The 26,567-nt window shown below is 40.1% G+C and overlaps 1 protein-coding gene across 8 annotated transcripts in view; it reads left to right on the top strand.

The window, feature by feature from the left end:
- Positions 1-26,567, top strand: part of RALGAPA2 (Ral GTPase activating protein catalytic subunit alpha 2) — a 322,181-nt gene that overhangs the window by 97,973 nt on the left and 197,641 nt on the right. For all 8 annotated transcript variants that reach the window (XM_042931750.1, XM_042931748.1, XM_042931749.1 and 5 more), the window contains 6 exons: positions 2,088-2,255; positions 3,565-3,702; positions 6,817-6,965; positions 11,075-11,186; positions 17,234-17,471; positions 19,908-20,072. In XM_042931750.1, coding sequence (XP_042787684.1) covers positions 2,088-2,255; positions 3,565-3,702; positions 6,817-6,965; positions 11,075-11,186; positions 17,234-17,471; positions 19,908-20,072 — 970 coding nt within the window. The remainder of the gene's footprint in view (positions 1-2,087; positions 2,256-3,564; positions 3,703-6,816; positions 6,966-11,074; positions 11,187-17,233; positions 17,472-19,907; positions 20,073-26,567) is intronic.

Genomic DNA, 26,567 nt, shown 5'->3' with positions numbered 1-26,567 from the left:
TCCCACAGGAGCATCACTATGCCTGACAGGCTCTGCCCAGCAGTGGTGCAGACTTCTAAAACTTCAGACTTAGAGCCCTGCTGTATGTAAAAACTTGCCACTAATAATCAGCTGCTCTGGTTTTCTTAGTCAGTGGTGTTGGGGAAGTGTTTCTCTTGTGCAATCCCCTGGGTGCTGCTTTCTCTCTATCTCTTTCTCTCCTTTCAGAGATCAAGTTTCCCTCCCCTCTGCAGCACCATGATTCTTTTTTCCCTGGAATTAAGTTTCTGAAGCTCCTATTTTCCATGATGTGTTTTCTTTACTCCCTCTGTTCTCTCGACATTCAGGTTGATTTCTTGGGTGTTCAGAATGATTTGATATTTATCTAGCTGTGTTTGAGGGATGAAGCAAGCATAGGGCCCCCCTTCTGCTCCGCCATCTTAAACAAGGCCCCATAACAAATTTTGAACTCTAGTCAGCGATATGCATGTTGAAATGTTTAAGGGTGAAATGAACTGATGTCTGCAGATTTCTTTGAAATTCATCAAAAATAAAATGTATTGAAAGAAGGAAAGATAAGGGTAGTTAGACAGATGTGTAGTAAACAAATCTAGCAAATGCTAATGGTAGAATCTAGGAGGTAATATATGGGTATTCACTGTAAAACTATTTCAACATTTTTGTATGTGTGAAAATATTTGTAATAAAATTTTGGAACAAAATTGGAGTCAGACACCATTGTACCTTGTCATACTCTTCTTTGTCTTTGTTGATATTTCTTTTTTAGAAAAAAAAAACTAATGTTTATTTATTCTTGAGAGAGAGACAGACAGACAGAGATTGGGGGCGGAGGCAGAGAGAGAGGGAGACACAGAATCTGTAGCAGGCTCCAGGCTCTGAGCTGTCAGCATAGAGCCTGATGCAGGGCTGGAACTCACAGACCGTGAGATCATGACCTGAGCCAAAGTCAGATACTCAACCAATTGAGCCACCCAGGCACCCTGTCTTTGTTGATCTTTCTTGAGATACAAGTCAGAATATTTGTTACATTGATATGTTGCAGTCTTGTAACACAGATTCCTTTATTCTGGAATTTGATGTGACATAACCACCATCTATGGAAATTTGTATATTGCCTAAACCTTTGTTACACTGTAATCTGCCTGTAACTGCATCCTGTTTCATGAACATTAAGGACAGTATTAAATCTCTGAACCTTGATATCAAAACCTAGAATCATTGCTAGCTAACTTTGTAACCCTGGGAAAATATCTCAGGTGTTCTGGGTCTCATCTTAATGCCTCATCTATGGAATGAAAGCATTTGTTGTAGTATTGAATACTTTTCCTTTGTGTTCACCCCTCAGACAGAAATATTCCTTAGAGCAGATACTCAAAAGGAAATACATTTTCCCTTTAGCTTTTTGTTTGTATTTTTGGAATCTTATATTAAATCAAAATTCTTAGTGCATATGTATAGGAGATTTGGTAATGTTACAAAGTCCACATAAGTGTGCACAAGGGGCTCTTGTTAACGTTGGTGTCTGTACTCACTGGTGTGCTGGTGAATGTTGAACAATTGGCTCTTAATAAAGGAAGGTAGGGTGGGAGGGAGAGAGGAAGAAAAGAAAGAAGGAAGGGAAAGTCAAGGAAGGGGAAAAGCCAAAAAAAGAAAAAAGAAAAGCTCTAAATTGGCAGCATTTGCCAACTTCTGTGTTGTAAATATTCCCTTTGTCACCAGCACAACATCCCTGAACATGGAGCTGGGAAGAGGGGTGACACTTGGCTGCAGCTGGCTGCAGTGGTATGATGGCTGTCTTATAATCGGTTTTTGAATAGCATATCTGTGTATGTATGCATGGTCGTTATTTTGTGAAAAACTTATTCAGAATACAGAAGTTAATTTTAAGTTGCATCATGTTTTTTTCTGGCCCAATTATGGAAATGCTTTTTTTCCTCAGACAAGTTTGGTGTGCACAAAAATACCTGGCCCCGTAACTTTCAGAGGAAAATCTGAAATTGGTGCTGACTGGAAATGTCTATTATGTGGCTCTATAGTGATCTGAGCTGGTGTGGAGTTAAAGAGAGTCTTCTTTTTTTTCCTTTTAGGCATTCTTGTTGCCTTCCTGTGACATAGCTGTAACAAGGAAGGTAGTTCAAGTGTACCGAAAGTGGATCCTCCAGGACAAACCTGTGTTCATGGAAGAACCAGATAAAAAAGACGTTGCCCAAGAAGATGCTGAGAAACTAGGATTTTTAGAGACTGAGAGCAAAGAGGTAATATGTTATCACCAGTTATTTCAGCTGGGAATACACATATTATAGCAAAGTATACCTGGTCAGCCAAGGGGCCAGTCAGTAGGACACAGGCAGGTGGATCTCTTTTGTCATAGCTGATGCTCTCCAGTTGCTGAGTTCCCTGAGGACCCGTTTCAGTGAGGCTGCTGCTGTGCTCTGTTCAAGGTCATCTCCTAACCTTCAGGCTAAGTCCATGTGTATATCTCAGCTTCGTTATTCAGTATTGCTCGGAGCTGTTTTATAAACCATCGTATTTTACGGGTTTCTGTATGAGACTGAAAATGTCACTGCCTAAGTATTGACGTGTTTAAATAAATAGCATATGAGAAACTCAATTTAGAATGATTGGGCAGCCTTTTCTCGTGCAGTGGACTGTTCTACAGCAGTTAGGATGTTAACACACTTACAAGGACTAACCCAATAATGAGTGTTGTCTCCTCCATAAATAAGCCTCACTACAGGGCTGGCTGCTGTCTTCAGAGTGGGTGCTATGTGAATGGAACTTTTAGTCCTGGTTAGGTAACGCTAGTAGCTGGAGAAATCTAAAATGAAACAGTGGGACCTCTTCCTGAGACACAAAAGAAACTTAATACCATATTTATATATCTGGCATGCTATTTTGAAATCTAGTCTGATAAATTATTTCTAAAAGTGGGTGTTTGTTGTAGCAATTAACAACAAACATTTAAAAATATTTGCAGGGGCGCCTGGGTGGCGCAGTCGGTTAAGCGTCCGACTTCAGCCAGGTCACGATCTCGCGGTCCGTGAGTTCGAGCCCCGTGTCAGGCTCTGGGCTGATGGCTCGGAGCCTGGAGCCTGTTTCCGATTCTGTGTCTCCCTCCCTCTCTGACCCTCCCCCGTTCATGCTATGTCTCTCTCTGTCCCAAAAATAAATAAAAAAGCGTTGAAAAAAAAAATTTAAAAATATTTGCGGCCGAAGGCATATCACTTTTAAATATCTATATTAATTCCATAGTTTTAATTTTTCAATATTGGTGAAATCATTTTAATAACTAGTCATGAGGCCAAAACAAATAGATAGACAAATGGAATTTATCACACATTTTAAAGGTCTGTGTTACAGGCTCATTCAGTCTGGACCTTTATTTATTCAGCATATACTAAATGCTAGGCACTGTTTTAGTTAGGTTCTGGAGGTGGTGAACAAAATGGAAAAAATCTTGCCCTACTAAAACCTACATTCTCATGAATTTTGGTGAGTGTAAGGAATTAAATATGCGAACATGTGCTTCTTCCCCCTCTGTTAACTGATTTTTATCTTCTGAAGACCTCCTCGGAAAGTTCCCGTCATAAGCGCTCTTCCAGTTGGGGACGCACATACTCCTTCACGAGTGCAGTGAGCAGAGGCTGTGTGACAGAAGAGGAAAATAAGAACGTGAAAGCCGGGGCCCAGGCTATGCTGCAGGTATGCATCTGGCAGGAGACATAAAGGCCCCCAGTTGGAGTCCACTGAACATTTGTTTATTGCGATAGTGACATATAAAGTATGGTGATATATTTAGCCATCTGTCAGTAAACCGCTCTCAAGTTCTCTGAGTTTTCTTCCTGATTTCTTACCTTCAGTTTGTACAGATCTTTCTCTAGTCAAAGGAGACCTACGAGTGGGTTGCAGTTTCTTCAGAGGGATTGTTATGCAGTGAAATGGCTGAGATCTCAATCTGAAAAAAATATTTTCTGAACACATATGGGTAGTTAGTCGACCTGGACTCTAATTTGAAAGATAATCATGATGATTATATAGTCTTAAAAGGAATATTATTCTTAAAAATTGCCTGTTTATGAAGAATGATAAAAAAATGCTCCAGTTTTTAGATATTTATCTGAATGAATATATAACCAATAGAACAAATGCCATTTGGGAACATTGGAAAGAGAAACTTTGGCTGATCACTTAATCTTATCCCAGACCTCAGGATTTTATCTCAGAAATGGGGATGAGGAGATTACCTCTTGGGTCCATCTAGGGTAAAGATTGTTAGGAGTATAAGTGAAAACACAGAGTGCCTCTGTTTCCTCTGCTCCCTGGTGCCTCATCCTCCCCCCCCCCATACTCACCTTTCTAGTTGTGTCCAGTTAGGCCTCCCACACAGAGGCCAGGCATGAGGTCTGGTGATGGCACGGGCATGGATTGTGTGTTGCCGGGTTTTTGCTGACACTGCTTCTGTCATCTGTCTCTTGATAGGATTTCTTATCATGATACCCTTTTTGCTTCAAATTCATTAACAGTTTACTATAACTATTGAATTTTCTCATTTTTCAATGAAAATCAGCAAATAATTTTAAATTAACTAAAAAAAAAAACAAGATGATTTTACTTGAGTAGCTTCAAAGAGCTTTGGTGCCAGTCGGTAGTATAATCTGTGCCCCCCCTCCCCTTCCCCCCTCTGCCAGCAGAGAAGTATGTGTAGGAGTCCCTTCCCTGTGTCCCTTGTTAGCCCTTGTCCTCCAAGTAGGTTGCCATTTGCTGTCATTAGCCATTCCACTGCCAGTGTCTCCCTAGGTTCAGAAGAGTGTTAATTTGTTTTCTGAAAGGCTAAGTTACATCTACTTGGCTGAACCAAGAAACAAAAATTCCACTTGATTATAGCACAATAATTTTTAAAATGTTTAGTTTGGATTATAGTAGCTATTTTTGGTTGTTTTTTTTTTTATAGTAGCTATTTTTGTTCTCTTTGTGTCCAACATTTTTGCTCCTTTACTTGCTTTGTTAGGAAAAAATGGCCAAATGGCAGGTTTGATAAGATCATCTTCTTCTGCAGTTGCTGTTTACAAGTACAATTTGAACATATTAATTTTTTTTTATTTTTTTAAGTTTATGTATTTATTTTTGAGAGAGAGCATGAGCAGGGGAGGGGCAGAGAGAGAGGGAGAATGAGAACCCAAGCAGGCTCCACACTGTTGGCAAAGAGTCCGACGCAGGGCTCCATCTCACGAAAAGTGAGATCATGACCTGAGCTGAAACCGAGAGTTGGATGCTTAACCAACAGAGCTACCCAGGTGCCCCTTTTTTCTTTATTTTTACCTTAACCAATACTAACATGGTAGTAAGAAATATTCATGGACCTGCATTTTGATCTTTTTTAAAAAATAAAATGAAAGAAGTGTATAACATATGAAGACTCCTCACTTTTACTTGGGAATATGCAAAGTTTCAAATTCAAATCGAGAAGCCAAATACATTGAGTTAAAAGGATCTGTCTTGCAATGGATCATCTATGATGTACTTCAAAAAAGACAGCCACTAAAATTACACTAAAACCACTATAGTTGGTTAGTCAGAAACTTCTTTGTTTTCCTTTTCCCCACTTGAGGGCTAGTAAATTATTTGCAATTGCTGTTATCATCCATTATCAACTTTTATAGTGCTTATTTAGTAATCTTTCTAAAAAATTGGGTCATAACACCTTTCTAATCTTGCATAAGATAATCTTATAGGTTCTCAACATTTTAGTTCACCCACTTGACTTTTGAGCGCGTTTATTTTAATCTCTCTAGTCAGTTTGTACATCCATTTTGAGATGTTGTGTTAATGAGTTTCATCTACAGGTGAGCCAGAGAAGTAGATCCTTTGAGTTTGTACTGTTGAATACAAAGGAGACTTAAAAAGCATAGGATCTAGATAGATGGTACACATCCATCTATCCAGTCATCACCAGACTGACAACTCAGAATCTCCTACATTGAGGGGTCACTGGTGTCATCTTTGTCAGCGTTATATTCCTGTAGTGCCCCAAGCAGTAACTTACTGCATAACAGCCTAGATGCATGCTTCTCACAGTTTTCTACTGAAATACCACTGACAGAAGGGGACAGTGAACTGGAATCCTAAAGGTCTGAGGCAGAGTATAGAGTGGTTGGCTGATTAAATTTTTTAAGACCTGTTTTTATTGTGAGAACTCACTTAGGTTTTATATCTTACTACCTATTAAGTTCTCATATTAAAAACATATGCACCAAGAAGCTATGCAGTGTCGATCACGTGGCTTTGGCCATTTCCTGGCTCCCTAGAGCCCCTGGAGGTCTGCACCTCTGTTGGATGCTGCTGGCCATGCTTACTGCCAGCGGAGTTCATGTTCTGGGAGGTCCAACAACAATCAGATGTTTTTCTCCAGCCACTGGCCAATCACTGCTCGTCTTCCTCTCCCCCTCCTCCACCTCCAAATGTCTCACCCAGAGGTAGTGAGCCTACCTTGTCTTTTCCCCCTTTTCCCATGAAGGAATGTCAAAAAGAAGCCTTCAAAACCTTTTCCGATTCATACGTTTTCTAAAGTTGCAATGTTAATATGCATTAATAATTTTTTTCTAAGGAAAGGTCTTTCAGGGGTCTCAGTTGTTTAAGTGATTCTAAGAGAAGCATTTTAAAAAATCTTGAGTATGTGTTGGTACCACTTGCCTTAATTGAAATAACTCAAAGGTGACTCATTGGTAGAGGAAAATTAATATCATTATCTTTAAGAAAAATTTGTTCAGATTCATATGTTTAATTACACTTTCTAATGTAAAATTTGTTGATTTCAAGGTATTTTTGACAAATGCTGCAAATGTCTTTTTGCTGGAACCATGTGCTGAGGTTCCCATGCTCTTGAAAGAACAAGTCGATGCCTGTAAAGCTGTTTTGATTATTTTTAGGCGTATGATAATGGAGCTTACAATGAATAAAAAGACATGGTAAGTTTATTTCAAATTAATATTGTAAAACAGATGTTTTTGTTTTTCAAAATAATAATTAAAATGTTAAGACCTCCATTTATTAAATGGCTTTACAAAGTTGACAATAAGATGATAGTCTTTGGTTACAGTTTCTGTGAATTATGAAGAAGGTAAGTATCCAGTACTTTGATAGTTTATTTATTTCTATTATTGGTTTTAAAAATATTCCTGAATTAAAAGTAGTCATATTACTTAATAGTAGATTTTTCCATTTTAAACTGTCATTAGACTGTTTTGTGGAGAAACAATATAACTGGTGTTTTATAAAAACATTTTTTGTAAGCCTAGGAAAGGTTGTTAATTGCTCTGAAATGTTGTTAACTTATTTTTATTGCTTCAAATTTGAAGTTTTAAACTCACTTTGGAAAAAACAATTATTTTAAATGACAGCTTGTCAGAATGAGTGAATAAATAATGCAGTCAGAAATACAGTGGCGTCATGAAAATGTGCTTATGTGAAGTGTTTTCATTTTCATCCTTTGTTTTTATTTGGTGTCTGTGTGTTTATAATGTCCCTAAAAACATTGCCTGTTTTAAAAACAGTGCCTTAGGTTTTTCCCAGGCCCTTGTCCCACAGTGAATGTATCACCCCAGCTTAGGAGGGGGTTTCAGAGTCCCCTTTCTTCGTGTCTCTTAGTTCTGGTTGTAAAATGTCTCTCCGATCTGTCCTTTGCATGTTCCTCCCCTCCAGCCCTGCCCAGGAACAGCCTGGCTGTGGTCAGTGTCACTGTCAGTGACTTTTGGCTTCTGTGCTCAGTCCACGGAGGCCACTGCAGACCAGCACTGGTGCCCACTTCCCTCATGGAAATCCTCAGTGGGGCCCTGTGACCAAGCCTGTCTGATGCTTTTTCTGGGTGGCCTTGAGTCAGTGCCAGGGGTACTTTGGAAAGGTCTGTGTGCAGTTGGTGGAAAGCATAGAAATGAGACAGGACTGAGCTGACAGGGGTCTCTAGGGCTCCAGAGTCCAGTCCTTTTCTTTCTCAGTGAGGGAAGGGTGGGCCTAGAGAAATCCCATCATGCAGAAGGTTCACTAATACAGAGACCATGGGAATCAAAATGATTATTTCAAGGCATAAATTCCTCAAAATTCCTGCTTCCTCAAGAAGCAGTTGTTAAAGCTGGAAATACTACTGTGATGAACAGTATGACTTAAACAAAGTTAAATGCTGTGTCAGTAACATTGAGAGTAATGAGAAATGCTGGTATGCTGTCAACAGAACCATCTGCTCCACGATAGCACAGTTACAGCAATAGTATTTTTGATGGCTTTTTTTCTTTGAAAACGATGAGTTCAGTATATCTTAGTACCAGTAGTATTTTGATTGTCTTGATAATTTTTTTTTTTTTGGTGGAAATTCTGAGATAAAGTTAAACAATTCTTCTCTGATCTTTAATAATTCAGAAATTTGCAGGTTAAAGTATTTAAAAAAACCCAATTTATAGAAATAGATGAAAATACCAAAAAATAATCAGTAGAACATAAAAAGAAGTGTGACCTGTTTCCCTAGCAGATTTCCTTATGTATTTTAGTGCCAGACAATGCCTGAATTCCCTTCCTCCCTTCTTTCATCCAGTAAATAACTACTAAGGTTCTGCTGTGAGGACGTAGGGCGAACTGAACAGACAGTGTTCCTGCCCTTGTGAGGTTTCTGTCCTCAGACTGAGAGACATAATGAACAAAGAAGCAATTTCAGTGGTATTAAGCACTAAGAACAGTGAAGCTGGCCAAGGGGACAGAGTGGAGGGTGGGGGAGTGTTTTTCACCAGGTGCCTGGGAAGGCCTAAATGAGCAGTGCCCTGAGGGAAGGGAGGGATGAGCCACTGGGAGTTCTGAGGGAAGGGCTCCCTAAGGAAGGAACAGCAGGTTGAAAGTGTGGTGTCTTGTAGGCCAGTGTGGTGGAACAGAGAAAGGAGAGGGAGAGTGGGAGGGGGTGTGATGGGGGCCAGCCAGAGCCAGGTTGTGAGGCCTGGCAGACCACAGGAGGAACCCTGGCTACCCCTCTATGTATATAAGGGTAGGACACAATCCAGTTTATGTTTCCAGAAGATTTCTCTGACTTCCTCTGGAGGAGAGAATGCGGTGGGGCACAAAATTTGTGGCCATAGCTGCTGGCAGCTTAGACTAGGGTTGTAGCCAGGGAAGTGCCAAGAAGTGGAAGTGACAGTGAGCAGCGTTGTGTGAATGGGTAACAGTACCACATGTGTGAGAAGATGGGGACGAAGTAAGTCCTAAAGAGCGCAGGAAACCCTATTTATTCGTCAGGGCAGGGACAGCGCACACGCATGATTTCACATGCTTCCAGAGAAGTTTTATACTCGTGGAATTCTCCTTTGAGGAGGAGAGACCAAAAGTCAGTGTTTCACAAAATAAAAAAAAACAAAAACAAAAACAAAACAAAACACAAAAAACCCAAACTTAAAACTGTCAAAACTGTTAGGAAATGTTTTTTCCAAACTGGAGACAATTTTTTCACCCTCATTTTCTTCCAGAAGACTCTGTGTGGGAATTTCATGGCTTTCCAGGTTTTCATGGGTTCAGAAATTAAATTAACCCTGTGTCTTTGTCAGTCATTGCTTTGGTCAGATTTGCATTTTTTTGATAGCAGTTCCCATGACTGAGGTTTTATTTGAAAATTATGTCTCTTGTTCTCTTCATGTTCATAGGATGGATATGTAACCATTCGTGTGGAAAGGATTGTTTTTTGTTGTCTTAAGCATCGCATAAATGTGAGCAGGCAGTGGTGACACCAGGGCCTGTGACAGGGGCCTGGGTACCCTGAATATGGTGAGGGTCATGCTGCCCCCAGCTCTGCACCATTTCTTCCCTCATTCTCCTCTAAGCTGTCTACTCCACACACATGTGCCCAAGATCTCCCATGGCTTGCCAGCTCTTCTTATTCCATCTAGAACCTGTAGACAGCATGCAGCACAGGCAAATACTAGAGCAGAGTTATGAATGTATACCAATGGATAACTCTGGGATGAAAACCAAATGGTTAGCTACAAATACGTCAGGAAACCCTTAGAGGTCATTGTACCATGAGAAGCTTAATGAGATTCAACGTCATGTTAAGGGAAAACACTGTCTCAATATGTGGGGTATGCGAAAAGTATAAAGTAACTATGATTTGGAGATCCGTTCATTTGACCTAGACTAGATTACTTTGTCCAGTTCCTGATTTTATCACTAAAGAGCATGTAGACCAAGGAGAAAGTTATAAAGGTGAACAGGCAGTTAGTGTATAAGACCTCGAAGGAGAAGTTAAAAGGGGTGATTCCCCTCAGAACAAAAGGACCTCCCTTATATACAAAAGATACAGTGTTCTTGGTTTGTAGAGAATTGAAGAAAAGAAAAAGTGAGCAAACACGCTAATATGAAGAGTGTAACTTAGCTGTGAGAAAGAAAAATACCTTTTGGCTGTTCTGAAGAACTTATTGCTGTTACCCTAATTAGCGGTGTTATTTGGTGTCTTCATGCCCTGTGTTGCAGACTCAGCATCTTCCAGGCACAAAGCTCCATGCCTCATAGTGAACAACAGTGACCTTTCCAAACCCCCCTACCTGTGAGTTCCTCTGGAGTTTAGTCATAGTATGATACTGACTGCATATCTCCCCAGAATGAGGACCAGAATGTCCATTTTATTTCCTACCACAAAGATAGATATGGAGACCTCACAGGTTAAGTAAAAGAATGGATGGGAAAACTTAAGGGTGCTGCGTAAGTTCACATGGGCATAGCTATTCACTGAACACCTTTAACAGACTGGTGTAGTTGGAGAGACAGTCTTGCCTCCCTGTCTGATGGGGATAAAATCAGGCTAGGATGATACCTGTTTTATCCTGCCAATCAATGTGGGCACAGGACACATATTTTTAGAACTGTTGTAACATAAGGTGGTTTGTTTTGATAAAATATGGTATTCGTTATAAAGTTGGCATTCAGATTGTTAATACTTCTACTCTGATTACCAATGTTGCTGAATTCTTAAGAGAATTTCTTGTACCTATAAATGAAAGTGCTTTGGAGACATGATTAATAATATGAGCTTTTATTTTGGGTGGCCCAGGGAACAGATGTTGCAAATACTACTCAGGATAACAGAAGCTGTCATGCAGAAGCCAAAGGATAAACAAATAAAGGACTTGTTTGCCCAGAGCTTGGCAGGGTTACTGTTTAGGGTAAGTCTTCTTTATTAAAACACTGCAAATGTAAGAAATGAATCATATTTTACAGCAAAATAATTTTAATCATTGAAAATTTTAAGAGTAACATTAAACTAAACTTCTAGAAATTTTCCTTCTTAGCTTTGTCTTGAAGGTTGTAATCTATTTTTTACAATTAGAACTAGGTTTCTTTTAGGCCTTCCCACCTGTCTGCCACCTACTTCTTTTGATTTGTTGAGGTTGGTAGAAATTAGGAAGATAACAAGAGCTGATGTCCTTGGTCGAGGGCCAGGTAGATTTGAGGAAGTAAAGGGTAAATGGAAGCATGGGAATGGGGATAAGGTCAGGGAGTGGTTCAGGCTAGACATAAAACTGTGAGAGCTGTTGGTATGTTGGGCTATGTGTTTAAAGTCATAGGACTGGGTAGGGTCACCATGGAGAGAGTAGGTGTCCTAGAGAGGAAAGAGCCATCCATCTCCATGATTGGTGGAGGAGAGGAGGCAGCCGAAGATGCTGAGAAAGGGTGGCCATGGAGCTGGGGGGGAAACTAGCAGAGTATGTGTCTGGATGCCTGGAGGTAAGTATTGAGTAAGAGGAGAATGACCAGTTCACCATTGGTTTTGACAAGATGTTGGTGGTTGTAAATGTTCTAGGGGAATGAGGCCCACTTAGAGTGGATGGAGGAGAAAATGAGACCTGGGCAATAGAGGTAGCAAGTATAGTCAGGACTTTGCAGAGGTGGAAGGGAGGAGGAAAAGGAGAGCCAGCTGAGTGGGCAGCATACATGGAGGACAAGGTTTAAGGTGTGTGGTTTTGAAGTCTGTTTGCTTGCCAGTGGGCATCATCCAGTGAGGACAGCCTTGGAGGGAGAGAGAGGAGAACTACAGAAGTGAAGTTGTGAATGAGGTGAACAGGGCCTTAGGTGGGAGCAGAGAGCCAAGGAGATGGGTGTTTCTTACATCTCACAGGGTGAGAAGGGTCAAGAATGCGAGTAGTCTGACATCACCCTCAGGGGAAGAAAAGAGGCAGATGATGAACTAATTGCATAAGAAATGGAAGTTTTAAAGGTCCTGAGGGTGGTAGAATATTGCAACATTGCTTTAGAAAGCACTAGTATTTATGGGATGCTCAGAATTTATGAAGCATTTCTAAAAGAGAACAGTGTGAAAAGACTGGAAAACTGTGATGTTCTATATAAATAAAGGCATTCATACAATAGATGGGCCTGCTTTGAATTAGTAGGAGATAGCATTGTGGATCATGAGCTGGAAGTGATAGATGCAGGGAGGAGAAGTCAACCTCCCTCCTCAGTTGACTCGAAGGTGGATTTGGAGATGTATACAAAGAGCATATCTAGAAAAAGGATATGGCGGTGAAGGTGGCACAAAGAGAAACTAGTTCTTTAAATAAAGTTATGTATTCCTATTGTTAACACAGGAGAACCCAACTGTTCGTATTAATTTTTAGTAGTTTAATAGGATTGAATGATTTTGGCTTGATGAGAAATACATGAGAGGCTGCAGAAATAATTGGCATGTCCTCACTTGCCTTCGGAATAGGATAATCACTCTTATTCTGATTGCCTTGCTTAGTTATTAGATGTATGAAGTGGTCTACCCATTCTTTTGTGTGTATTCAACCTTGCCTCAGGCGTGGTGCAGACCATTTGCTTTGCTGCCCGTCTGGATATACAAACACTCTGCTCACTTTGCTGTAACTCTCATGGAGAGTTTCACTGTCGGCACCTTCTTCTCAGTCTCCCAGCCCTGATAGGACTGAAGCTGCCAAGTGATGTGGGCAGAAGTCAGGCTTAGGGTAGTGAGTGCTTGGGCCTCATTCCTCACCAGTTGCCTGGCCCTGCATCTATTGGTTGTGTTGGAATTGGAGCAAGAGCTTGTCACTGAATTAAGCAAGAATCTATCGTGGAGTTCTACTTTTTGTTTGTTTGATTAGTTTTGATTTGGGAGAAAAATCTCCCTTATTAATGGAGGATCTTGTCAGATCTTGAAAATTAGTTTTAAGTCCATGATTGTTAATGATTTTGATGACATCATTATTATTTTGGCCATGGATCAGGAAGAATGTTTAAATTAAGAAGCAGCCATAAAATAGTGGAGAGAAGAAGAGCTTTTTGGAGGTAGACACAGAGTACCGAGCTCTGGTACTTCCTGGCTGTGTGGCCTTAAGCAAATCACTTCGCCTTTCTGAGTCTCTTCCCTAATCTGTCACAGTCAGGAAAGGACAGGGTTGTCCTAAGAATCAGAGCAGGTTCATCTGGGATTTATGATCATCTGTTGACCTCCCAAGCCCTTTGTGGGATCCAAGGGAGGAGAAAAATGTGAAAGGTCTGGACAGCTCTACCAGGCAATGAAGTGGGCATCATCTTAATTCCATTCTAAAATTAAATGTGCCATCAAATTATTATTTGTTCACTTATGTAGACGTCTACAATAGCCAGATGCTTGATTTTAAAAATTTGAATAAGGAAAGTATTAAAGGGGACAGGAAATTTTGAGTTGCCATTATCCTTTTATCTTTTTCAAATTTTTCCTCTAACATATAGTTTTTTCTCTATCAGTAGATAACTTGGGTTGGCACAGTTCCTTCAAATGAGTTAAGTTTTATTTAGATATTTACCAAATAATGGTGTTTGTCAGAAATGATGTTTTAACCTGTTATAAGTGCTAAACAGGGCCTTATGCTTGAAGGTCTCGAAGTATATCAGGAAACTTGGACCATGCTCCTTCTACTAGAAGTAGTATAGTATTTAAAATTACATAGTCCCCCGAGTGTGGTGAGTAGAGAAATGTAACAAGTGGTTGGCCAGGAAATGTATGTAAGAAAAGGAGTGGCTTATGAACACATGTATTTTTTTACATAGTTTGATAAAACATGAATTTCAGCACTGGAAGAACTTTGGAGATGCTCTTATTCGGTTTTTTGCTTTTTATGATAAAGAAAATGACTCCAGAAAAACCAAGTAAATAGCCCAGGTCACAAATCAAGTTAGTGACAGAACCCAGAGTCTGGGGCTCTGCCTTTCCCTCCTCCTCTTCGAAAAGGGTAACTTATTCAAAGGGCACCCTGCCTTCGTGCACACAGGTGCCACCCCTTACCCACACACTGTATGTTACTGTTTTGCTCTGGGTTCAAGTGTTGTCAGCAGAGACTTACGATGGGGACGATTCACCAGGTCTGTGTATACATGTTTGTGAGATTTGCTAAGATGAATTTTATAAGCTGTGGGAACTCACTGTTCTGTGCTTGTTTTATAATTAGTCAATAAAGTGAAGCCAATGCAAGATTCCCAATACAGGGTGTCTTTTACCACACAAAAACTCTGCTTTTAATCTGAAGCTAGTGCTGTAACCAGACGTGAGACTGAGTGCTGGTAACATTGCCAGTTTCTCCTTTTTCCCCTTACTCTGCTAAGATTATCTTTTTGAGCTACTATTTATTAATTTTATTGTGTATATGCACTTTATGGTAATGCCCGCAAACTCATTTTGAAAAAAGGAGTATAAAATTGAATAAACAGAAGATGGCATTGTAATCATAATAAATAATACTTAAAAAATATTAGTAATAATGAATGATAAAATTATTTATTTTTTCTTTTGCACTGTTCTTAATTTTAAAAAATTCATCCATCTTAGAATCAGATTGTAAGTATGAAAATTTAAAACCTTGTTCTCAATATATTTAATGATTTTAGCTCAACTTTCACATTTTCCCCCCTTTAAAAAGTATGGTAAACATGAATTGAAACATAGAGAAAAAGTACATTGCATAAGGAGTCACTTTAAATATGATTTTTCAAGTGGTCAAAACAGGCCTGCATAATTACAGACTATTTTCTAGTTCTCAGAGTTTTCCTGAGATTTCCTTAAATTTTTTTCTTAATGTTTATTTTTGAGAGAGAGAGAGAGACAGAGTGTCAGAGCACAAACAGGGGAGGGGCAGAGAGAGAGGGAGACACAGCATCGGAAGCAGGCTCCAGTCTCTGAGCTGTCAGCACAGAGCCTGGTACGGGGCTCAAACCCACGGACCACGAGATCACGACCTGAGCCAAAGTTGGACTGACTTAACCGACTGAGCCACCTACGTATCTCCTCCTATGTGTATCTTAAAGAAAAATTTCTGTTTAATTAAAAAGCCAGCTTACCCCTATCCCATGCATAGGACAACCCCCATCAACTTCGGGGGTCTGTCTGCATCCGGGGTGGGCAGAAATATTTGCAGGTTGGCACCTTAACAAGAACATTAAGCTCTGACAATGGATTGGGGAAGTCACACAAACTTTGGGTATAAAGATGCCCTGTAGTAAGATTAAGAAAGCCTTTGGGGCTCACCTGACATGGACTTGGCACTTCTTTCAAGGGAGATGTATTTTGATGTGAATTTTAAAGGGTGTGGAATATCTGGGCAGAGAGAGGGAACTAGGCAATTTCAAGGTGAGGAGATATCCAGAATATGTGCACACTTGTCTGGTGGGGTTGCCCATGTGACCAATTGTAGTGCTGCAGACATAGGCTAGAGGAGGGACATGGAGAAGTGAGTAGACGCTCAAGGAAAGTGCTCTAATGGGGAATGCAGACAATGGTGGGAATGGATGCCACTTACTAGAGGCTGGGTGGGGTGGCAGTCAGGGACACCTTGGAGGAAGTAATGTCCACATTGTGACTTGAAGAATGAGAGGGAGATAAAAAGCCAAAAAAGAAAGGAAGAGAGGAAGGAAAGCTACATGCAAAGGCCAGGAGCAGGAGAGACCAGGTCAAGGAACTGGAAGAATCTCAGTGGAAGTGCTGAATTCTTTTTACTATCATGCCTGCAGGTGACTGCAAGTAGAGCTGTCTAGTACCCAGATCGACAAGGTCAGGAAACCAAAGAGGTCTGGGCTAACCATGGAGACTCAGAAGAATTTTACAGGTGGTAACTAGAGCCACAAGAATGGAGACCAGAACCCCAGCAGAGATGGGGTGGCATAGGAAGGGAGAAAGCCAGAGCAGTTGGTGGAATAGGGAGATGAGGAGGTATACATGCAGTGAGTATGGGACATTCTTCCAAGAAGTTTGGCTTTAAATGTTCTAGCTAGAGGGAGGAATCTGGGGTCAAGGGAACTTTTTTGTTTATTTTTCGTTTTTAAGATGAGGTAGACTTGGAGAATGTTTGAATGCTGATGGGGAGAAGCTGGGTTAGTAGGATAGATTGGAGAAAAAGGGGAGGCAGCGTTCATGGAAACACAAAGAGCAAGGAGGCGGTTCAGAGCAGAGGTGGGAACAAGCAGAGAGGAGCAGGAGACTCTCTTCACTTAAAGCCTGGAGGTGGAGGAGAAGCTGGGCAAACACATGGGGCTTGTGGGGCTTGTTTAATGGGTTTTATTTTCTCTTAAATCTGCAGTGAGTTCATCTGCTAGAAAGCAGGGAGGAGTTGGTGGAGCTGGAGGTTTACATAGAGGATGCTTTGTGAAGAGGATGCTAGAAGTAGCTACTGTAGAGAGTGAGAGAGAGCTGTCCAAGAAGCAGAATAGTTGTAGTACTGAGAGCTTTGTCTTCTTCCCGATTATGGCCAGGACCAGCCGCAGGCACTAGAGGGATTTTCAGTCAGTCAGGAGCTTTGTTCTTTTTTTTTTTTTTTTTTTTTTTAACGTTTATTTATTTTTGAGACAGAGAGAGACAAAACATGAACGGGGGAGGGTCAGAGAGAGAGGGAGACACAGAGTCAGAAGCAGGCTCCAGGCTCTGAGCCATCAGCCCAGAGCCCGACGCGGGGCTCGAACTCACTGACCGCGAGATTGTGACCTGAGCTGAAGTCGGACGCTTACCCGACTGAGCCACCCAGGCGCCCCAGGAGCTTTGTTTTTAATGGTAACTAATTTCTCACGAGCTCAGATCCTGGTTTCAGTTGATCAAATGAATTCTGAGAAACTAAAAGAAAAACAAGATAAAGTGCTTTTTATTGTTTTAAAGCTCATTTTAGTAATAGTAACTTAAAATATTTTGTTAAAAATTCTTCTTCCAAACGAGGACGATTAAAGTCTCTAATTGGCTGGTTGGTTTCAGACGCTCATGGTGGCATGGATCCGAGCAAACCTCTGTGTATACATTTCTCGAGAGCTCTGGGATGACTTTCTTGGTGTGCTGTCCTCCCTCACGGAATGGGAGGAGCTCATAACTGAGTGGGCCAACATCATGGACTCCTTGACAGCAGTGCTCGCGAGAACTGTTTATGGAGTTGAGATGACAAACCTACCTCTGGACAAATTAAGTGAACAAAAGGAAAAGAAGCAGCGAGGCAAAGGTACTTCTACTCTTACAGGGTAACACCCGATGTCGGAGACTGGGGAGGAGTGTGTATTTGTAGATGGAGGCAATTAACACATGGAATTTTACAATAAACTGAACCAGCCATGTGGGCAGTATCTTTTCAATGATGGTGTTGGATTGTGTTTCATAGCACGCTGACCTCTTAAGGATGCTGAAAGGGAGTAGCAGTGGTAGCAACAATAATATAATGGCTAGTGCTTGTACACATTATCTGTCTTCACCCTCATGGTAACCTCTGAGGTGGATACTATCATCCCCATGTCACAGACAGAGAAACTGAAGTACAGAGAGTCCATGGTGATGGACTCATTCAAGGTCATGTAGCTAATATGTGAGAAAGCCGGAAATCAAAGCTAGGCAAGTCCGTCTCAAGGCACCACACTAAAAGGACTTATTCCACTGCCTGCCTAGGAAAGGCAGAAAGTGGAAAACTTCTGAGTGAGTCAGCTAGGAGGCCTTTTGGCTTTGTTGTGTTTCTGGGTAAAAATTGTTTTGAGACCTAGAGTCAGATCAAGGTTGAAAACATCAGCGGTGTTTTCTACTGGGGACAACAATTTGTTGTCATTACTGCTTTAAGGCTGTGACACAGTCCTTGGGTTAATTCACTTGTACTCCAATTTATTATTTAAAGATTTTGAGGCAGTTCATAGAAGCACCTATAATATGAGAGATAAAATACATAAGGACACGGGGGCAAAATTAAAGGGGGTGGGATTATAGGAGCAGTTATAAATGCCAGAATGCATGCCAGAGAGCCTCCTCCGCTTGTTGGGGAGGGGTGGCAGGCTTGGATTTGACTCTGATCTTCACAGGGTTACAGCAGAGGATCACAGATTACAAAAGGTGAAAACAGTCCACAGCTTAGGTGATACATAGCTTTTCCTGGTCCTAAGACCTGAGAAGAATTTTTGCTCCAAAGATTCATGAAGTGTACGTTGCTTGCTGTAGTAGACCACAGCTTCAATAATAGCCTTATTATAGATTGTATCAGCTTTTGCTGGGTGACAGATCACCCCAAAACATAGCAGCTTAAAATAACAGTCAGTTGTTTAGATACTGATTTTATGAGTTGCTAGTTTGGGTTCGACTCAGTTTGGCAGTTCTGCTGGATTCACTCCTGTGTTTGTAGTCAGCTAGGCTGTGAAATAATCATGTAGGCAGCTCTAGGGATTGGCCAGCTGTCAGCTGGGGCTGTGGGAGGGACTTGGCCGTATACCTTTCATCGCCCAGCAGGCCAGCTCAGGCTTTTTGTTCAAAGACTTAAGGTTCCAGGAGCAGCAATGGGGCAAGCCCAGATTTTCAAGTGCATTTCAGATCTCTGCTTGCTCAGTTTGCTACCAAAGTAAGTCATGTGATGAAGCCCAGGGTCGGTGTGGGAGAGGACAGCAAAGGATATGAATGTGGGGAGCTGTGAGCCAATTAAGTGATTACCTCACCATACAGACATACAGTTAACGTGACTGATTCTTACATCTTCACTGCAGTCTGTGAGTGGCTGTGTTTATTTATAGGAAGGTAAACACTTCAAAAAACACTCCTGATGGAATGATACAGAATGAATTTAATCATTTAATCAGTGCCGATGGCAAATACTTCTGATTTCTCTCTTATATTGCTTTATTCTAAAAATGGCTTTAAGTATTCACTATGGAAATACTTGCCTTCTAAGCATTGGACTTGTGGAAACAAAATACACTCTCAGGAACCTGGAGGTGAAAACAAACCACAGTTTGTGGCAGCCACCAGCCACATCATACCTGTGCAGAAATCTCTGTCTCATTCTCTTTGCCCCTGTATTTCTTTTGGTACCTTGACTACTCATTTGAAATATTTGACCAGGGCAATATGAGAGGAAAGCAGAGAAGTTGGGTTACAAACTGCAGTATTTTATTGTTTTGGAGGTTTGCTAAAATGTGATTTTGTATTATTCATAGATTTTCACTTGACTCTGATTAGAGTTAACGGGCACAAATTTCTCTTGGTAATTGGTGGAGAGGTTAGCATCTCCAGGAGGGAGCATTATTCTAAAGCCAGGATCTCTAATTTTGTGGTTTATAAAAGTAGTTTTTGGAGTGACCGGACAGCAGTGGTATAACTTCATTTGACATTGTTCTTTTACTGAGAAAGTTTTATTCACTTTTTTTTTATATTGGAATGAGTACTGTGACGATATTATTGTTATGAAGCTGTTGGAGATGCTTGAAAAATACTTTGGCAACAGGAATTTCTGGATTACTGTTATGTGCAAACCTTCGTACTGAAGTATAAGGAAATGGTACCTAATTATGCAACAAGAGAGTCTGTAATAAATATAGTTGTACTTATGAAATTTGCTGAGCAACACAGGCTGTGCAATGAATGATAATGACTTCAGCCTTTAGATTATTTTTCTTGTCTTATCCTCTATCAGGTTGTGTTCTAGATTCTCAGAAAGGAACCACTGTGGGGAGATCCTTTTCTCTCAGCTGGCGGAGCCACCCAGATGTGACTGAACCAATGCGATCTAGGAGTGCCACCACATCTGGGGCACCAGGAGTTGAGAAGGCAAGAAATATTGTTCGCCAAAAAGCAACCGGTAAACATTTATTTAAATTTTTTCTGTCAGGTGTAGTTGCTATCTAAAATGGATTTATAGGAATAAAATGTTTTAAAGGTTTTAAAATTCCACTCAGAGTTAAATGGGATGTCTCTGTATCTTTTAATTATCTGTTCTGATACTTTTCAAATCCATTTTTGATACTTATTTCTGAGTCCATTGTGAAAAAGAACTTGAGATGTTAATATTGAGTGAGATATTTGTGCAAAGAGAAAATAGATGTTTTTGTTTGAACCTTAGAGAAAATAGATTCTTAGTAATCACACAGTTAGTTGCATTATTGTTGTTGAACATTGGTAATCTTAGTGTGGCAACTGTTCCCACACAGGAAGAGAGAATAATGCACTTAGTTTTCAGGACTGGAGGGAGACATTTACGTTTTTGGGGTTCTTTGGGAAATTGAGCTTTATATGCCTGTGGATGTTGTCCTCCTAGCCTGTTAGAATTAATAAGAACTTGACCAAGAACCCCCAGTTTTTTGGACTTATTTCCTACACTTTTAAAACCAAAAGAGAAATCTTTAAAAAGTAAGCTTATATCCAGTGTTTAATAAGAACAAATAAAACCCCTTCCCTCCAGTGACTTTGAGGCTGTAACTTAGGTTTAAAACAAATTTATCTGAGTTTCCTGTCATTTTTCACATCAGTACTACCACACTGTTCTAATCGATATTCAGCATGCTGACTGCAGAAAGTCACAATATCCTCTGGTCATAAATCAGAGTCATTTACAGTCAGCATATTTTACAGTACTTAGTAAAGACTTCATAGAGATGGCTTAGAATCCTGTTGGAGCTTTTACGAAAATACATTATGCCTTAGCCCTGTCTAATGCTTTTTGCTACAGCATTTGTTGGTAATTATCACTTTACTACATTCACCTCCTGTTCCACTTCTCCTGCTCTCTCCTTCATCCCCTTCCTTGAGGAGAGACTCTGTTCCTGGTAACAGGCAACTTTGGGGAAGGCTTACGCACTGACTTTCATTCTCATCCCAACTCCTAGAAACTCCTTTCTTTCCTCATTGAATCAGAGCAGAAGTTTGCAACAAAGTGTCATCATTCCTGAACTGCCCAGACTCTGTGCTACCCTTCACAGCCCTTGAACTGTAATGATAATAAAATTAATCATTCAAAACACTATGTAAAACTTTACTTGCACACTTTAATGAGCAGCAAACTATTGTATATTGCATGCTCCTTATTCCCCTACTTGGCCAAAACACAGCCATAGAAGAAATTGCATTTTAGTTTCTCAGCAGGTGTTTTAGACCAACACCATGGAGGTGGCACCATTATTGTTCTCAATAATCCTCGGTGCATTTATGCCAGTGAGCTTCTGTTTTATCAGTGTTCTTAGGCATCTGGAAACATATGGTATTGCATCAGTAAGAACTCTTACAAAAGTCTGTTTAGAGTATGTCGCTTAAAAGTCATAAACCTGGCCTTTAGAGGATTAAAAATTAATAACACTTGGAACCATAACTTTTAAAAAGATAATGGGATAAGAGCTATTGAGTTGGATCAATCTATTATCTTCATGTATCTTGCAATACATATGTATTTCCTGTTTTACTTCACATTTTTTCTTTTTAGTTGCCTGTGAAAACAACGGTCTCTGAAGATTTTATTGTATCATGCTGTTTTATAAAACTAATCTATATAGACTATTAGTGGTTTTACTCAGTTCTGTTATTTTTACATTGTGTAATAACTTGCCTTTCCATCTTTTAAAAAGGCCCAGAATACTTTTATGGTAGGTGTTGATAGTGTGGAGGCCACCTTTTAATGTTTATTTATTTTTGAGACAGAGAGAGACAGAGCATGAACGGGGGAGGGTCAGAGAGAGGGAGACACAGAATCTGAAACAGGCTCCAGGCTCCGAGCCGTCAGCACAGAGCCTGACGCGAGGCTCGAACTCACGGACCGCGAGATCGTGACCCGAGCCGAAGTCGGCGCTCAACTGACTGAGCCACCCAGGCGCCCTGAGGCCACCTTTTAATGAGAATAGCAGCTCAGGCAGTTTTTGTCACCTTTAGCGTTAAGGTGTTTATCATGGAAGACCCATTTGAAAGTGATTTACTTTTTCTAATCCCAGTACGAGAATAATTTAAGATTATTATATTATAGGGGCGCCTGGGTGGCTCAGTCAGTTAAGTGTCCAGCTCTTGATTTTGGCTCATGTCATCTCGCAGTTCTTGGTATGGAGCCCTGTGTTAGGCTTTTGCGCTGACAGCGTGGAGTCTGCTTGGGATCCTCTCTCTCCCTCTCTCTGCCCCTTGCCCCACTCTCTCTCTCTCTCAGGATAAATAAATAAACATTAAAGGAAAAGATTATTATAACTTGCCCCAGTGACTACACTTAATCTAGATTAAGAAAATGATTGAGAAAATGTCAGTGATGGTGGCAAGACAGAAATAATAAAACAAGCAATTGCAGAGTAGAGAAAGAACAATTTAACAGAGAAGGAACTAGTTTGCAACTTAAAAGGAACTGGCAAGGAGAGTCTTAAAGAATTATAAAGGAAAACTTTGCTTCTGAGTGTGAATGATGCTAAAATTTTAGATGTCTAAAATGAGTGATTAAAGCAAGTCAGTTTCCACACAAAGTAATTATTATAATTATAATAATTATAAGTTTTATTATTTCTAAATATCTAGTGATCAGTTTTGGAAAAATACACATTTGATTCATAAAAGGAAAGCTCTTTCAGACGCCCTCTGACATTGAGAGATGAACACATCTTTTAGGAAATTTGAAGTAAGTCAGTTTGACATTCACATGGAAGTCATTTGAAGTATCATCTTAACCATTTGTGAAGAGTGTGCTGTAATCCCATTGCAGGTAGTCCCTGTGGATTCCCTGTGGGAATCAGACCTGGGAATACTGACAGCCAGAGGAGGGGGGGTTTGAGGGGGGAGGGGCAAGGAAGTAAAAACTTTGTTTCACCCTCTGCAAATGTGTCATTACCGTTTGTACTTGTATTCCGTGAATGTGAAATAAAGTGATGTAAAAATAATAAAACAACAAGTCAACCTTTATATTTTAGTTTTAAGGATAAAACTGATCCCACTGTTGGTGGTTTCGTATATAGAGGCATATTCTCTTCCTGTGTTTATCTGTTTTCTCAAATGGTTATTTAAATAGTGGTCTGTAGAAAACTTGAGAACATCATAAAGTTCATCCTAAGAAATTATGGATTTAACAAGCATGAAATGTGATATACAAGGATGGGTTTCATGGAGATTTTTGCCTTTTTACCCTCAAATATCAAATCTTTTAATGTTCAACTTGACTTTCATGTGTTTCTGTGCTTTAGGATATTTAATTTACTAAATGATTTGCTTTTGGATACAGTCAGCTCTCAGTAAACCAATTTTTAAATTATTTATTATTTATAGAACAGTTTTTATCTTAGGCTAGATTTTCCCCTCCCTGCCGGTTGTCTTTTCATGTATGTGTCCTTTAGGAAGGGGAAATGGATTATAGTGTCTTCCCAAATAAACAACCCAAATGTGAGTGTGATACAAAGTGATACAGTGTGAGTGTCCATTCTCCCATGTCATCAGAATGACTGAAGGTTGGCTGTATTTAGAGACTACAGTTAAATACTCTACTTTGTACTGACCTCCTTTAAAGTTTAAAAGACCTTTTTTAAATTTGAAAGAAAGCCCAGAAAAATAGCAATAAGTTAAAAAAGAAAAGAAAAGAAGTGAAAGATCCTAATGTGCTTCTGACATAATTGTTACTTTATCTCTCCTGGAAGCTAAGCGAAGCCAGTCTATCAGCAACTGTGTCCACCTCTCTGAGGCTTTGCCTGCCACTAAAAGCGTCCCGCTCCTCCTTCACACCGTGAGCGCTCTCTTACCTGGTCTCTCTTACTCCTCTTGCTCTCACAGGCTGTCAGGTACTGTAACGCTGTCTCATGTGTCCGTCAGTGTCCCTGGGCTTCTCCTGCTTGCCTGTAGGCCTTGCTTCCTTTGTTAATACCCCCCACACTGCGCATGCGTGCCTGGCCATTGCACTTTGCATTTATTTTCAGTGAATATTAATAATTGTTTTTATGCAGTTAAATGTTTAGCAGCAATTAGTCAAGGAAAATTTCTGCAGCACCACTGGTCTTTGCTCTAGGACCTTTTGATCCATAGTTTCTACCAGTGATGGGCGCCTTCTATACAATGCCTGCAGCACAAAAGTTTTGCTTGCTGTGCCTCCCCAAAATCGATAAACGGGAAAAATCATGTAGGCAATACCTCCTTGGGATTAATAAATTGTAATCATGTGTAAAGTAATGTTTATGTTTATCAGTCACACTGATTATTGATTTGAGTAGAAAAAAAAAGACGCTAAAAAGTGCTAATTTTCAGAACAAGGAAACATTGTTCTTGTGCTCTAGCCAATTAAAATTGAGTTCACCCACTTGTAGTTTGTACACAGTGTATTTTCTGGATTACTGAAACGTTATGGCATCAAAAATGGTGATTTTTGGCATAGACCCCTCAAAAAAAGGGTCTACTGTGCTCTGCAGTGAATAATTAGGCCTATGTCCAGTTACTGTTCAGAGATTCTAAAATGAACTGACTTTTCATGCTAAGAGGGATATGTTTTCATGTTCTTATTTTCAGAAAGACGGCATTGTAAATCAGTATTTATTTACTATCGGAGATAGCCTGAGTGTGGCTTTCTGTAGCACTAAATCATGCCATATTGTATGATGATGTAGTGTAGTAAAGCATAATTAAATCTTACTTCCCCTGATGAGCATGTAAGATGTCATATTATTTAATTCACAGAATATGAAGGAAGAAATTTGTTTCATTGAGACTACGGATTACACTTCTCAGAAAATACTTTTCTCTAGTAGATACCAAAGGTGAAAAGCAATACGAATGGTAACATGATCCCCAGTCAATTAAGTTACTGATGAGCGTCAACTACTTGATAATCTGGTTGTCAAAAAAGTACTACTGCCTAGAGATGATTAATAAAGTATCTAAAATAGTTTTGTTTTCTATTTGGCTGGTATATAGTTAATATACACCCAAAAGGCATTCTTTTCATGGTGAAAGTTTTTGTTCTTCACAGTGCATTTTCTTCCCCATATTGTTTCCTTTGATCAAGGTTTCTACTAGTTTGTCCAGAATATTTTCTCTTAAGAAATCTATTTTTGTTCACAATCTCAGTTTGGAAACCTTTTTCTCATTCACTATTATATTTTAGTTTATTCAGATTCTTGATTCATACACACACACACACACACACACACACACACACACACACACAGTTCCAACAGAAGTTAAATATGATTTAGAACAGTGGTTCTCAACTGGGGATGATTTGGCCCCCCAGGGAACATTTGGTTGTTACAGCTGGGACGGTGCCTAAACACCGGCCCCTAGTGGGATGCTGCTGAACACCTGACAGTGGCTGCACAGGACAGCCCCTACCATGAAGAATCGTCGGACCCAAAATATCAGTAGTGTTGAGGTTGAAAGACCCTGATTTGGGGTGAAGCAAAGCAGGCCATGCCAAGTCAGTATTTTCCTGCCTTTGCCATCTTTATTCCTGGTTTTATAGCATGAAGGGTAAAGGGACTTAGCCATGTAGTGACACTGAGAACAGTCTGCTGTTCCTCGTGTTTTATCTGACAGCTACAGTAGTGAACTCCTCCTTAGTATGATGCCATTTCCCTTTGGAACTGTCCTATTGAGAGACTAGGCCAGGAACAGTGCATATCAATCCTACTTTAGATTGTGCATTCTCACCGGTTGGCACACGAGAGTATTAAATTTCTGCCCCAATTTAAATCCTAGTGTGTTGGCATATATTGCTTACCTATGGCTAAGTTTAGATATAGGTAGATGTATATCCACCTATACGTAGTATGCAGACACTTTTAATGTTGACTTTCTGGCCACAAGGTCTTTACTATAAAAATGATTGCTAATTTTGTTTTCATTTGTTAACATTTCTTATTTTTGTTTCTTGTCTATATGTAAAAATTGCTTTAATAATCTAAACAATAGAGGATTACTTACCTTCAGCCACTCTTATATTTATTCTGGTCCCTTTGGGACTCTATTTGGTGGCAGCAGATTTGGGGGAAACTAATAACCACCTGTATCCCATTTATATGAATAGCTACATGAACACACACGTGGGAAGTAGAACTGGCAGTTTGGTGATTTTCCTTCCTCTCCTTTGTGAGAACAATGCTTTCCAGCTGTTTTGCAATTTTAACTGCTTTTATGTTGGGACATTTATCAGTCTGTAGTGCTTATAGGCCATGCCGATGATAGATTTTATTTTTCCTTTAGGGCCATTGTAGTTGTAGCAATTAGAGGTTCAGTGATCTTCTCTCATTCTAAAAGAGACTTAATGGTACCAAACTGAAAGCCTTGTTTGGCTGCTTCTGCCTCTGGTTGTCAGGCTTGCAGGTAGTACCCAATGGTCAGGAAGTGCTTGTTGTCAGGGTCT

This window comes from Panthera leo, chromosome A3 (assembly GCF_018350215.1).
Source record: "Panthera leo isolate Ple1 chromosome A3, P.leo_Ple1_pat1.1, whole genome shotgun sequence".
Classification (NCBI taxonomy): domain Eukaryota; kingdom Metazoa; phylum Chordata; class Mammalia; order Carnivora; family Felidae; genus Panthera; species Panthera leo.
The sequence above is the reverse complement of the archived record's forward strand: the minus strand, read 5'-3'. Positions and strand labels throughout refer to the sequence as shown.